The sequence below is a fragment of the Schistocerca piceifrons genome, chromosome 9 (genome assembly GCF_021461385.2).
Source record: "Schistocerca piceifrons isolate TAMUIC-IGC-003096 chromosome 9, iqSchPice1.1, whole genome shotgun sequence".
NCBI lineage: Eukaryota > Metazoa > Arthropoda > Insecta > Orthoptera > Acrididae > Schistocerca > Schistocerca piceifrons.
In genome coordinates, this window is record NC_060146.1 from 114748399 (window position 1) to 114763431 (window position 15033).

General features: G+C 38.9%; 1 protein-coding gene across 1 annotated transcript in view; it reads left to right on the plus strand.

Annotated features, from left to right (window-relative positions):
• The window catches only part of LOC124716743 (microtubule-associated protein futsch-like), a 281674-nt gene that overhangs the window by 37762 nt on the left and 228879 nt on the right, over positions 1-15033 (plus strand). Inside the window, exon 4 of the mRNA XM_047243286.1 lies at positions 9301-9518. Coding sequence (XP_047099242.1) covers positions 9301-9518 — 218 coding nt within the window. The remainder of the gene's footprint in view (positions 1-9300; positions 9519-15033) is intronic.

Below are 15033 nucleotides of genomic sequence, written 5' to 3' on the forward strand. Positions count from 1 at the left end.
AAGTAGAAATGTCACGAGTGAATCTTACTGGTATCCCTTCAGCCTGAATTGCAATCTCACTTGTAAACCTTTCTTTTTCCTCTCTCATTGCTTATTTGATATATAAATTGAAAGTAGGAGCAGAAGACTTCATCTTGTTGTATACTTATTTTCATCTAAGTACTTTTTCTCGGTCTTCTATTTATGTTCCCTCCTTGTGTTTAGTAAACATAGTATATTACTAATATTTCTGGTGCGTTTACTTTTCCTAAAGCCAAACTGATAATGGTCTGAAAGACACTGGGTTTTCCTTTTAGTCTTTGTGTATAATATTTTTGCCACACACACCTTTCCTTTTCAAACAATGGAAAATCCAGGATGAAATGGAACAGTATTATGAGAAGGAAAGTTCCTACTCACCATATAGCGGAGATGGTGGGTCGCAGATAGGCGCAACTATATAGCTTTTGGTCATTAAGGCCTTCATCAGCAATACACACGTGCGCACGCACACACACACACACACACACACACACACACACACACACACACACACACACACACACACCACAGTGTGGTTTCAGTTGCCTGAGACTGCAATCTGTGCGTGTGTGTGCAAGTGCACGCGCGCGCATGGATGCGTGTGTGCGCACGCGTGTATGTCTGTCTATTGTTGATGAAGGCCTTAACGGGCAAAAGCTAAAATTGTGAGTGTCTTTTTGTTGTGCCTATCTGCGACTCAGTTTTCCTTTTGAAGTTTCTGTATAATATTCGTGCCAGTATCTACATGTACATCCATACTCTGCAAACCATCGTGAAATGCATGGCAGAGGGTCATGGGTCAGGCATACCTGTGAACATCAGTGCTGCCCTTCTCTGTATATGTTCAGTATCCCCTGTTAATCCTGTCCCGCTCACTTAGTAATATGATGCATGACCTCATAAGCTAGTTGTGCAATAGTTCACACACTTATCTGCTCTTGCTCTTTCTGGGCATTGTGGATGATATTTTTCTGAAAGTCTAATGGTGTACCTCCAGTCTCTCAGGCTCTACAGACCAACTTGAATAGTCATTTGGTTATCTTTTCCTCCAACGATTTTTTAAATTCCAAAGGAATGGTATCAATGCCTTCCACCATATTGGATCACAAGTATTCTAATTCCCTGATGAACTCTAATAGGAATCCCCTGTGTCTTCGATGTCGACGTCTTAATTCTTCTTCTATCATATTATGCCAGTTCCTCCCCCTCGTAGAGGCCTGCAGGGTACTGTTTCCACATGTTTGTCCTCAACTCGACTTTTAACAGTGGAATTCCTGTGTCACTCTCATAGCATTGTTACCTTTGACTTTGTCACAGATGATGATGTAGACTTTTTTGTGTGCTGTATCTGTTCTTCTGACAATCTTTCCTTCTCCATTTTCTTCCCATTATTACTGCAGTCATTTCACCTTGACTTCCCTGCACTCCCTATTTATTTCATTCCTAAGCAAATAATACTGCTGTATTCCTGTTTTTTTTTTCTGTACATTTTTGTTTTGTACATCCTTCTTTTGTCAATCAGTCAAAATACACCTTCTGTACTCCTGGGGCATCGTGTGGTGGAGTGGGGTCTCCTTGCGATGTGCTTACATCACCATGCAATATCTCCTGGGAGACTGCAGTGCTGTGCACCACACCATGGAGTCCCTCCTGGAGAAGTTCTATGCCATGTACTTCTCAACAGTTGAAGTAGATATTTGGGATTTGATGTAAAACGTTTAGTCAGTCAGATTTTGATGTTTATTCCACCTGAAAAATATATTAAAGTTGTCAAATGAATGTTTTGATTTTTTTATCAGTTAATGCATGAATAGAACACAAAGCCGTTAAAGAATACATGGGCTTTCTATTAGTAGCTTGGAAACCACCGTAAGAAGATTTTTTTGTGGTTTTTCAAGGTTTTCATCTGACTGACACTGGGGTCTAACTGCAAGAAGTTTCACTTCTTCTGAACAAACCCTTACAAAAAGTGTAATAATCTTGTAGATGAATATTTTGATGGCAGCGGAGCAGTTATAAAAAAAGAAGTTATTCTTTTTATAAAAATGTAAAGGGTGCTCATTCCTTATACACTAAACAGTGGCGTGTCGAACACCCAGTGCATGCACAACCATGGAGGTATGTGGAGTATCCTGAGCATTGAGCACAATTAAAGTGAAGCTCTGATCAAATACAATTATGTTGCATTTCTTGTTTTTCCAGCACTCAACTGTCACAAGGCATGCCAAACTATACTCCCACTTCCCCTCCCCCCGTCCATCCCCATCTCCCCTCTTCCCAAATGCAATTGCTCCTGAGTCTATATATTTGTGTAATGTTGTTGTTGTTGTGGTCTTCAGTCCTTAGACTGGTTTGATGCAGCTCTCCATGCTACTCTATCCTGTGCAAGCTTCTTCATCTCCCAGTACTTACTGCAACCTGCATCCTTCTGAATATGCTTAGTGTAGTCATCTCTTGGTCTCCCTCTATGATTTTTACCCTCCACGCTGCCCTCCAATGCTAAATTTGTGATCCCTTGATGCCTCAGACCACATCCTACCAACTTGTCCCTTCTTCTTCTCAAGTTGTGCCACAAACTCCTCTTCTCTCCAATTCTACTCAGTACCTCCTCATTAGTTATGTGATCTACCCATCTAATTTTCAGCATTCTCCTGTAGCACCACATTTCGAAAGCTTCTATTCTCTTCTTGTCCAAACTATTTATCGTCCATGTTTCACTTCCATACATGGCTACACTCCATACAAATACTTTCAGAAACGACTTCCTGACACTTAAATCTATATTCGATGTTAACAAATTTCTCTTCTTCAGAAACGCTTTCCTTGCCATTGCCAGTCTACATTTTATATCCTCTCTACTTCAACCATCATCAGTTATTTTGCTCCCCTAATAGCAAAACTTTGAGTGTCTCATTTCCTAATCTAATTCCCTCAGCATCAACCGACTTAATTCGACTACATTCCATTATCCTCGTTTTGCTTTTGTTGATGTTCATCTTATATCCTCCTTTCAAGACACTCACTGTCCATTCCGTTCAACTGCTCTTCCAAGTCCTTTGCTGTCTCTGACAGTATTAATTACAATGTCATCGGCGAACCTCAGAGTTTTTATTTCTTCTCCATGGATTTTAATACCTACTCCGAATTTTTCTTTTGTTTCCTTTACTGCTTGCTCAATATACAGATTGAATAAAATTGGGGAGAGGCTACAAAACTGTCTCACTCCCTTCCCAACCACTGCTTCCCTTTCGTGTGCCTCGTCTCTTATAACTGCCATCTGGTTTCTGTACAAATTGTAAATAGCCTTTCACTGTATTTTACCCCTGCCACCTTCAGAATTGGAAAGAGAGTATTCCAGCCAAGATTGTCTAAAGCTTTCTCTAACTCTACAAATGCTAGAAACGTAGGTTTGCCTTTCCTTAATCTAGCTTCTAAAATAAGTCGTAAGGTCAGTATTGCCTCACGTGTTCCGACATTTCTGCAGAATCCAAACTGATCTTCCCCGAGGTTGGCTTCTACCAGTTTTTCCATTTGTCTGTAAAGAATTCTTGTTAGTATTTTGCAGCTGTGACTTATTAAACTGGTAGTTCGGTAATTTTCACTTCTGTCAACACCTGCTTTCTTTGGGATTGGAACTGTTATATTCTCCTTGCAGTCTGAGGGTATTTCACGTGTCTCATACATCCTGCTCACCAGATGGTAGAGTTTTGTCAGGACTGGCTCTCCCAAGGCTGTCAGTAGTTCTAATGGAATGTTGTCTACTCCCGGGGCATTGTTTCGACTCAGGTCTTTCAGTGCTCTGTCAAACTCTTCACGCAGTATGTATCTCCCATTTCATTTTCATCCTCTTCCATTTCCATAATATTGTCCTCAAGTACATTGCCCTTGTATAGACCCTCTATATACTCCTTCCATCTTTCTGCTTTCCCTTCTTTGCATAGAACTGGGTTTCCATCTGAGCTCTTGATATTCATACAAGTGGCTCTCTTTTCTCCAAAGATCTCTTTAATTTTCCTGTAGGCAGTATCTATCTTACCCCTAGTGAGATAAGCCTCTACATCCTTACATTTGTCCTCTAGCCATCCCTGCTTAGCCATTTAGCACTCCCTGTCGATCTCATTTTTGAGACGTTTGTATTCCTTTTTGCCTGCTTCATTTACTACATTTTTATATTTTCTCCTTTCATCAGTTAAATTCAATATTTCTTCTGTCACCCAAGAATTTCTACTAGCCCTCGTCTTTTTACCTACTTGATCCTCTGCTGCCTTCACTACTTCATCCCTCAGAGCTACCCATTCTTCTTCTACTGTATTTCTTTCCCCCATTCCTGTCAATTGTTCCCTTATGCTCTCCCTGAAACTCTCTACAACCTCTGGTTCTTTAAGTTTATCCAGGTCCCATCTCCTTAAATTCCCACATTTTTGCAGTTTCTTCAGTTTTAATCTACAGTTCATAACCAATAGATTGTGGTCAGAGTCCTCATCTACCTCTGGAAATGTCTTACAATTTAAAACCTGGTTCCTAAATCTCTGTCTTACCGTTGTATAATGTATCTGACACCTTCTAATATCTCCAGGATTCTTCCATGTATACAACCTTCTTTTATGATTCTTGAACCAAGTGTTATCTATGATTATGTTATGCTCTGTGCAAAATTCTACCAGGCAGCTTCCTCTTTCATTTCTTACCCCCAATCCATATTCACCTACTATGTTTCCTTCTCTCCATTTTCCTACTCTCGAATTCCAGTCACCCATGACTTTGTGTATAGAATCATATAATAATAGATTAGTCTATGAAACAGATGTTGTCAAGAAAGTAAAATTAGGTCTACTTTATAAAAGTATTGTTATCTGTCAATTTTTAGTCTTTTTACATGTTCAATGGGCCATACTCATGACAGCTCACCATGATGTAGGCCATGTCTGTAGATTTACATACAAGATACATTTTCTCTGTGAAAACATGGCTAAATGATGGCTTTTTACAGACTTGCATTTTTTAGAAAATTATCTTATTCTACAAAAAAATAGAAAATGTAAGATGGAATCTATGATTTTTGTTAATCTAAAAAAAGTGCTCTAACCACATACATACTTAGTTCTCAGATATTCATTTGTGGATTAGGAACACCAACCAGGGATAATTTCATTATATGTTTGTCAGGTCTCCAGCCTGGTCATACATTCGTTTTCACATGAATTTTCAATGTTCCATATGGTCACCATCTTCAGGTGAGATCGCTATTCACTAAACCTCGCCAGAACTGATTCCTGCCATGAACAGTTGCACTTATATTCATCTTGGAGAACTAACGTGCCTTCTAGGTAAATTCTTGCTGCTGCCTCATGATGCAAAGTGAACATACAGCGCATCTGTGATGAAAGCTGTGAGAAACTGTGAATCACTACAGTGTATACGCCTCTGCCACCCTAGTGAAAGACTGTTGTTTAATTTGAGACAGAACATGATTCCACATTTTACTTAAAGAATAACTCTCATCTCTATTTATAAATATTATCTACCACTAATTTCAGTCGATTCCTATAAGGTAGGGTCCCAATAGTGGGACACTGCACCAACTACCTGTGTCTCACTGTACATTATTCTGTGTCCACAAGTTATGCAGTGCTCCTCCACCACAGATTCCTCAGGTTGTAGTAATTGTGTGTAGCACAATGGCAAGGGATTCTGTAAATGCCGCTCTCTCTTAGTCCTGAAATACACTTTAATATTATGTCTTTGTAAAATCCATCGTATCCTTGAAGGTATGCTACCTTCATATGGTAGGAGAGCAATTGAGCTATATACGTTTTCTGCTGGTTTTGGCAAAGGTCAGTGTAGCCATTTTGTCAGTGTAGCCATTGTGCATGTACACAAGCTTAAAGTTTCTCTATACAAGATGGCATCAGCTTCCCTCACAAACATCCTCAATGTCCCTATATGTTGGATGCTAACTTCTTGCATTGGGACTGTGTCTTAAAGGAGTTGATTGAAATTAGACTGGCATATAAAATTATAAATAGAGACGAGAGCTTCCTGTAAGGAATCCTGTTTTATCTTAAAAAAACAACGGTCCTTAACTCAGACAAGGAGGCACATACTCCATAGTGATTCATCGTTTCAGCCAGCTTTCACCGCTGGATCGCTGTGCCTTCACTTAGTGTTATGGGGCAACAACAATAATTTCTCTCACAGGCACTGTTGGTTTTCTGCATTGTATAAAACTGTTGTTCGTGGCAGCAATCAGTTATGGTGAGATTTAGCAGACAGCATTCTCACCTGAAGATGAAGATGGTCCATAGAAAAATCAAGTCGAGATGACAGAACAGTCTGGCTGCTGACCCGACAAGAATGCAATGAATTAATTCTTAGGGAAAGTCAGTACATTCACAGGGATGATTTCAATTTGTTTTTAAAATTTCTCATTATTGGCCAGCAGTTTTAATTCACAAGGGAGGCTATCACACATTTTTATGACCACATATATTGTTCCTTTCTTTGCAATAGTACAGTTCCGTTGTTTATAGTGACTATTTTTGTTACTGTAATCGAATTAAAATTACTTGATGATTGACATCTGTTACTTGGCACTACAATGTTGCCACATCATCTACCACTCGGTTAAAGGCTATACACAAAACCAGCCGGTCACTTCACAAGTACTAAAATGCTGTTCTTGTAATGCGGAGCACTCTTGGAAGCTGCTGCCATCAGTTATGACAGGAATGTGAGATGCTCTGTCGGTAGCTGATTTTAAATGACCAGTGACTGAACTGAGCCAATCAACACGTTTTGTAACTCTGAATTTACACTTGTGTCGTAACCTAACCACAACCTCTAGATGTGCAACATATCCAAGAAAATGAAGGTCAGTCTGCGGCAGAACTACTAATCGTGCTTGCTTTGCTCACGGTGACTAAAGCTGATCTGTATGAGCAAACTCGAGACAGAAAAAAATTCAGCTTCAGTGCTAAAAGCGAATCGTAACATCTCACTTTTGGTGTGGAAGCTGACACGGTACCAACTGATAAGTGGTCCTGGTTGGAAGTCATTTACGAGTTACAGGTGACACCAGCACATTCTAAATGAAAAAAGAATGATAGAGAGAAAAACAAAAGCAAATAAAGTCACTACAATTATGAAAATGCTGTGACAAATGACTAAAAATAAAAGAAATTACACTGAAACCAATTAACTGAAAATAATAATAAATATTATTGATAATAAAAATGTTGATAAAGATTTAAAAATAGAAAAGATATCATCCGAAGAGATTTAAACCCATGGCCTTCTGTCTCCCAGACTGTATCTTTACCACTGTATCTTTACCACTACGCTATTTAAGACCCTCAGATTATAGTGTTATGTCTATAGAACCAGTTGCAACAATCATTTGCTGCCTACGGTTTCACACCATATCAAGTTTACCTACTATAAGCCGATCTCTGTGATGACAATTATCAAATATGTGAAATGGAATTGCATCTAGTGCAAAAGGATCATCCAGTAGTCTTTGGCTAGTGGTGTGTATGAAATTTGTATTATTTTGTAACCATTGTTTTGTGTTTGCTGTTTTGTGTGTGTTTATCACTGTAATAAAATGTGAAATAAAAGAGCTGGACCCAGGATTTGGGATCCAAACACAACAAGAAAAAAAAAAGCCAGACAAGGAACGGGAATGAACTGACCATTTGTTGTGGCAGTTTGTCAATGGCAAACAGTTTGGGTGTGATGTTGAGTGCTCTAATCGGAGGAAGATACCTCCAACACGTGAAATGTCACCCATCAAATAATTTTAAGCGGACTATAGTACTCAGTTCACAAATGCTACTATTATTTTAAAATTGTGTCTAAGTCTTCAAAACAAACTTCATAACAGAACAGATCTGTTGTGACACTGTTTGTATGCCTTAATTTTTAAACAGTTGCCTGCGTGAAGTGTGTAGCATTTTTCTATGCAATAATACTTTGTGAAACTTCCTGACAGATTAAAACTGTGTGCCGGACCGAGACTTGAACTTGGGGCCTTTGCCTTTCGTGGGCAAGTGCTCTACCAATTGAGCTACTCAAGCATGACACACACCCTGTCCTCACAGCTTTACTCCTGCCAGTATCTCGTCTCCTACCTTCCAAACTTCACAGAAGCTATCCTGCAAACCTCCGTTGCAGAGTGAAAATCTCATTCTGGAAACATCCCCCAGGCTGTGGCTAGGGCATGTCTCCGCAGTATCCTTTCTTCCAAGAGTGCTAGTTCTGCGAGGTTCGCAGGAGAGCTTCTGTGAAGTTTGGAAGGTAGGAGACGAGATACTGGCAGAAGTAAAGCAGTGAGGACGGGGCGTGAGTCGTGCTTGGGTAACTCAGTTGGTAGAGCACTTGCCCGCAGAAAGCAAAGGTCCTGAGTTCTCGTTCCGGTACACAATTTTAATCTGCCAATAAGTTTCATATCAGTGCACACTCCGCTTCAGAGTGAAAATCTCATTCTGGAATAATAATTTGTGTCTGTGCTTGGAATTGCCCCACAAAATTAATCCATGTGACCAGTGAATGGAAATTTGCAGAGTAAGCTAATTTTCTAATAATTTCATCACCAGGCTCAGCATTTGCGTGTAGAACCAATATTTCTGGACTCGAGAAGATCTTTGATGTGTGGTTTCCAAGATCTGATTGATATGCACATCCAAGAATTTTAAACAATGAATTTACACACAACAAACTCTCAGTTATTTAATGCATTTGCAAAACAAGCATCATGTCAGATTTGCAAGTTTGCCACATAACTTACACGTAACATGCCAGATACAACAGGTTGAAAATTATCATCTTTTAGTGACTAGGCAAAGGTACAGGGTACAATCTTCACATTTACCTGAAGACAACATGAGAAAAATGGAAAAATATTTTAAGAATGACCAGCAATGGAACAGTGTCCTATACACCTTCTGGTGGTAAAGTGAGTGTCATATGCATAAGGGTGTATTATAATGAAAATATTTGATCTAATTATGAGAGTAAACTCCAGGCTGAGATTTTTATTATTTTCTCCACAATCTATGACCTATGCACAAGTAATCTGCAAATTTAATAACCCACAACTGGATATTTGGGAACTTGCTGATTTACCTTTCCCCTGTCCTTTTAGGTCACTAGATAAATGTTCAAAGGTTGTTACGATGATCCTCAAAAATTTGTTTTTGTGCCTTAATCTGTGAAAATAATTATTTATGTGAACCTCTGTTGATTTTTTAAAAAGGGCTTCTGCTGATCCTATGTTAACAGGATCGAACGTTCACTGTTGGAGATATTTGCTACCGAAGAAGTGGTCTCGACAACTGGCAATGGGAGTGACGAAGGCTCTGCATCTGGCTCTGTGTCCCCTCTGGTGTCGACGAGCCACCAGCTACCAATTTCGGGAGGAGTTTCCACCACCACCTTGCGTCCTTCAGCTGCATCATCACGGGTTTCAGCATTGCTGTGTGACCAATCTGCAAACTCGGGTAATCATCTTTGTGCTGTTATTAGTGCTCAGTTGCTTCTGAAAGGAAGTTGTTTTTACAGAAATGTTAACAGGATACTCCACATAACTGCTCATAAGTAAAAAAGTGAAATGCATTTTTGTATGAGTGTCTTTTACACACTTACTGGAATACCATTTTGGGACCTTATACCTACTTCGAAAACATTTTTTTGTTGCTATTGTAAAAAGTACTGTGCATATGTGACTCTCAGTTTCAGTTAACCCATGTCTTCCCAGTGTTCGCTACATGCAACATGAAGCTTTCAATAATAACCCCCCCCCAAGGGGTAAACTAATTGTGAAATATAGAAAAGTGTTGTCAGCGAACACGTGAATGGCTTTTAAAATGTGCGTGATGCATTTTGTATAATAAATTTATTTTCGCTGCATTTTGTGAAGTTAAACTTCATGTTGTGTGTACACCATACTGGGAAGAAATAGGTTAGCGGCAGTTAAATTCTTATGTGGAAGAAGAAAGAGAATGTACAGTAAAATCCCCTTTTTACACTATTCAGTGGACTGACCCAAAAATGTGTAAAATACGGGAAAGCATAGGAAACAGAACAAGCAAAAATGGATAAATTACTCTTACTGTTGTTCTCTTTATATTGTTCAAAATATGTAATTTAAACATTTTGAGTTTTTTCTATTTAAAAAATCTGAAATAAATGTTTTTGTTTCTTGCTAACAGCAATTGGTTTTGCTTGTGTCTCCACAATATACAGTCATAAAGGCTGTGGCTGAGTGCTCTCTCTCTCTCTCTCACACACACACACACACACACACACACACACACACTCAAAGTGCGTAGGCTTCTCTCTTCCTTCTGTTGTACAGTGGTGTGAGTAAAACACAGACGTAAGTCTTTCATGAAGCCACATTAAAAAAGATACTCATTTTTTTAGTGTGAGACTTTTGACTGATAATCATTATAAAATTATGGTAAATTTATGGTAAATAAAACTTGTAAGACAATATTGGTTAAAATACTAAAGTTGACAGTCTTCATAAACAGAGAACAATAGGCACAAAATCTACCACTTATTGACAATAAGTTGGTCACTTAGTTTGGGGACATTATGGGGGAGAAAGAGAGTGGAAATCGGAGAATCTCGAATCTCTAACATCAAGTCGTACCAATCTAAGACTGCATGCCTAGTACAGATTAGCGTATTTCACACAGAAGTAACTAATTAATGAAAGCTCATTATAGAGATGGCTGTCTTCAAAAGTGGTTTGAATAAGTGGCTGTGAAATTAAATTAAAGCTTTTGCAATACAACACAATGAGCAAAAGGAAGATTTTTACTAGAGTCGCTATTGTCAGATTGTGCTTATCATCAAGGCAGTGACTCATCATGCTTTACTACTCTTTCAAGCACTGCCAACCTATAATACAGGCTGCAGTGACCCGACACACCGACAGTGAAAATCACGCTTGCCACGCTAATGTTGTTTTACACGATCAATAACTTTGCATATAGTCTGCATTTTCTGCTTTGTTTCGAGGCTGACTTTGAAAAGGAATACGAAGCACTGTGTGGAGGTATCTGTATGAAAACCAGTGTTAAAGTTCATAATAGCATCAAAGGAAACTTAAATTTGGGAAATGTTGTAATACGGAATCATTAATAATAATGGGAAAGGACAGTTAGGACACTGCAGTTGTGTGTGCCTGTGGCAGTACTGAAATTTTTGTGTGCTGAAAGTAAAAAGTAGTACTGAGCAGCAATTCTGTCTCACAATTTTACAGTTTTCTCAAGTGAAATTCCTCGTGTATAATATAAGGATTCCACAGAACATAAAGGTTCACAAGAATGATTTTAAGCACTTTTTGTACATTCTGTGACGATGTGCGGAATCGTTAATGGTGGGAAGACATCGTGAGTGTGCTGTTCATTTCTAAACACTATTCAGTTAAATTTTGTTTGAATAAACTTGAAACTTCATCACTAGAATTGTTATGAATCTGCGTAGCTTTGCCAAAGACTGCTTTTGATATGTAATCTTTTGCCCCCCTTATCTCTACAGTTCACTCACCCTTAATAGTACACTGCCTGACAAAAAACGTGAGACACCCAGCAGACACAGTCTGTTGTCAACGTAACTTTGCGCACGTACACGCTGTCGACAATATGTAAATGAGTAGAGTTAAAATTGTCTATGACACGTAGAACAGCCAACAGAGTGCATTAGTGTTTTTTGTATTTAGGTTTGTTGCCAGGCCTGTAGGGCATGCAAGGACTACGAACAGAGAAAGGTGTCGAGTGGTCACTGTGAAGGACATGGAGGTGCCGCATACTTGTGTGAAAGGGACCTCACTGTTAGCGTCAATTTCGACGGTCAGTCTAATCGTGCAGTATCCAGATTTGTGGGGCATTCTGGTGCAACAGTGGTCAGATGTTCTGCACCAGAATGTGAGGGCAGGCATACTCAATGTCGAGGATCCGGCACGAGGGAGGATCGTCATATTGTGTGGGAGCACATCGTAACCCTTTCGTGTCTGCACCGGCCCCTCAGGAAAGTAATGGACGGCCAGCTATATGAGATAGGACACAAAAATGGTGTTTCAGCACATCTGAAGGAAGTTAAACCAGGTATTGCCATCATAGGTTGCATTTGCCATCTGATTAATCTTGCAGTTGAAAAGGAGCTGGAAGATTACCATTACAGTGGATGAGATCCTTGGTATATTTTATTTCTTAAAGCAGAGTGTCAAAAGAAAATAATGCTTTTAGAAATTTCAGAACTTGTGCGGTAAAGAAGCAAAGAAAATTCTGAAGCATGTATGTACCAGGTGGTTATCTTTAGGCAGATGTTTTATAGACAACTGGATCAGTAGGATACGCTTCGTTCTTTCTTCAAGGAGGAAATAATATTCTAACGTTTCTGACTTAAAGTGTGAGTGTGAATCTGGGTTATTTCGGTTTATTCCTCCAAACCACTTCCACTTCTTTACGAGGTGACTTACTTGGAATTTGAAGCCACTGTTCTTTACTGGATAGCCGGCTGCTGGAAAAACTCTTGACTTCTTCTCCATCGAATAACGCTAGGTACAGGAATTTTTAGACTCTTTCTACTTATGATATAAGTAGATATACAAACTTTGGTTTTCGTCAGTTAACGATGTATTTGACTGTCATACACAATAAAACTCTCACTTTCAGCTTAAATATATAACTTCTGGTAAGTCTCTCCTACAGTCGAACGTCTGAAACAAATTAAATTACAGTTAAGAAAAGTTATGGTATCAAAGCCATCTGTCTTTTAACATAAATCAGAAAATAAGTCTTGCCTGTAGCAAGGTTATGACAAAAGTTTTTAAGAGCTCTTTTTCAACTGTCTTTGTTTTAATAACAATAGTCAACAACCCAATAAGCACAGAGCTACATATAAACTCCACGGTTCTTCCTTACACACTCACTAAAACATCTATGGATTGCCCAACAGGTAATTGTTGGTGCCGTTCGTCCGCCGTGTCTACTTTCTTCCCACAACTGATTTTAAACATGCACACCCAAACGTGATGCACAGTAGGTAGTATTATACCATCCCACACTCATATCCATAATATCATGTGTTCGAGATGGTGGAAGGCTGAGTGGTTCTATAGTTTACACAGCAATTCTCAAATCACTACAATATTATGTACCCAAAACATTTCCACAAGCTTGACATCTTTCAGAATACCTAGCGTTGGACAAAGTGGATCCAAAAAGTGTCAGAGGAAGAGAATTCTTCATTCTGATTCTGCACATGCTCCTAAAAGAGTAGCATATTCTTCTAAATGTAACAAACCTGTACTAAAAAGTAAGACTTCTGCTACAGCATGCGAGGAAAAATTGTTTATGTTCCTGTCATCAAACTTGAACAGTGCCTTTTGCACTTCCCTTCACATGACTATTCTTGTACTTGACAAATTGAATGCTGCCCGTCAGTCTTTGCCCCCCCCCCCCCCCCCCCAAATTCACTTTTTATTAGAACCTCTAATGCATTTGCTAAAACAGTTGATCACCAAGTTTTTTAAGCCCAAAATTGTCGAAAGCTCATCATTGCTTGAAGTTGAGTACTGCTTGATTCAGAATCAAAGAAGCAATGATGAGTTAAGTTATTGGCATTCAGACTTCAAACATAGTGAATGGTCTCTAGGTTACAGATAAATCTCTCTTCTTTTCATCAGTGAGGAACTACTTTTGAACTGCCTGTGACTACATAATTGTCAGGCTTCCACTGAAGGATGAGGTAGTAAAGCATGCTCAAGTTGCTAGGTTAGACAAATTGAATATGCTGTTTTCTTCAATTCGGTACAAACACCCCCCCCCCCCTCTCCCCACCTCCCCCCCCCCCCTCCTGCCCCTGGAAAAGTTTCACGTCATGTTATGCAAGGAAGAGAATGAAACTACAGATGATGTAGTTAATGAGGTTCAGAAGACGTTCACAGCTATTCAAGTGGATGACACTTTGGCTGCAAATGATTCCATGTTGAACTGATGGACTTATTAAATTTAACTGAATTTCTAGGGTAATGTTATCTATTCTCATCATACCACATAGCAGAATGTCAATGTGTTTTCAGTATTGTGAAGAAAAAATAGAAGAGAGTTCAGATCATCTGTGTCCATTGAATCTCTGGAGTCTATTTCTATTTTGAAAACCAGAAATTCTGGTCCCTGTTATGAAAAACATTTTCTCAAGACTTTTTGCAAGAAGCTATGATTATAAAGGCGAACTGGCATGTGATTTGCGGTGTGGGTTATATTATTTCTTGCCTGTGTTACATTAAAAAAGTTTTATTGTGTAAAGCCTTTTTCAGTTATTGCATGTCTGCTTAATTTATCAAGGAAGTCCTGTTATGTACGCTCCAAACAAGTATTCACCAGGGCTGCTCCTGTTTAACATGGATTTCTTCTTGATCCCTATGTTCACCTACAAATCATTGGCCTATGATGTCATTAGATGCGACTTATTTGATGTATCCTATTTAAAGCATGAACTATTGTATTTTGCAACCCAGAAGTATTATTATTTTTGTCAGGCTGGGATATGTCAAAAATCATTAGATTTTTTGTCGTGTGTGGGTTTTACTGATTGTCCTTTTCAAAAGTTGGCAGGTACGATACTGATAAGTGAGTTCATACTGTCACATTCTTTGTAAACAGAAGTTGATTTTTTAATCACAACTACATCTTCATCTTTACTCTGCAAACCACTGTGAGGTGCATAGGAAAGGGCACATACCATTGTACCATTTATTAGGATTTCTTCCTGTTCCATTCATGTATGGAGTGCAGAAAGAATGATTGTTTGAATGCCTCTGTGCCTGCAGTAATTATTCTAATGTTACTCTCACAATCCCTGTGTGAGCAATACGTAGAGGGTTGTAGTATATCCCTAGTATAATCATTTAAAGCCACTTCTTGAAAATTTGTTTATAGCTAACGTCAGTCTTCAAGAGTCTGTCAGTTCAGGCAATATTCTAGAACTGGTCACACGAGT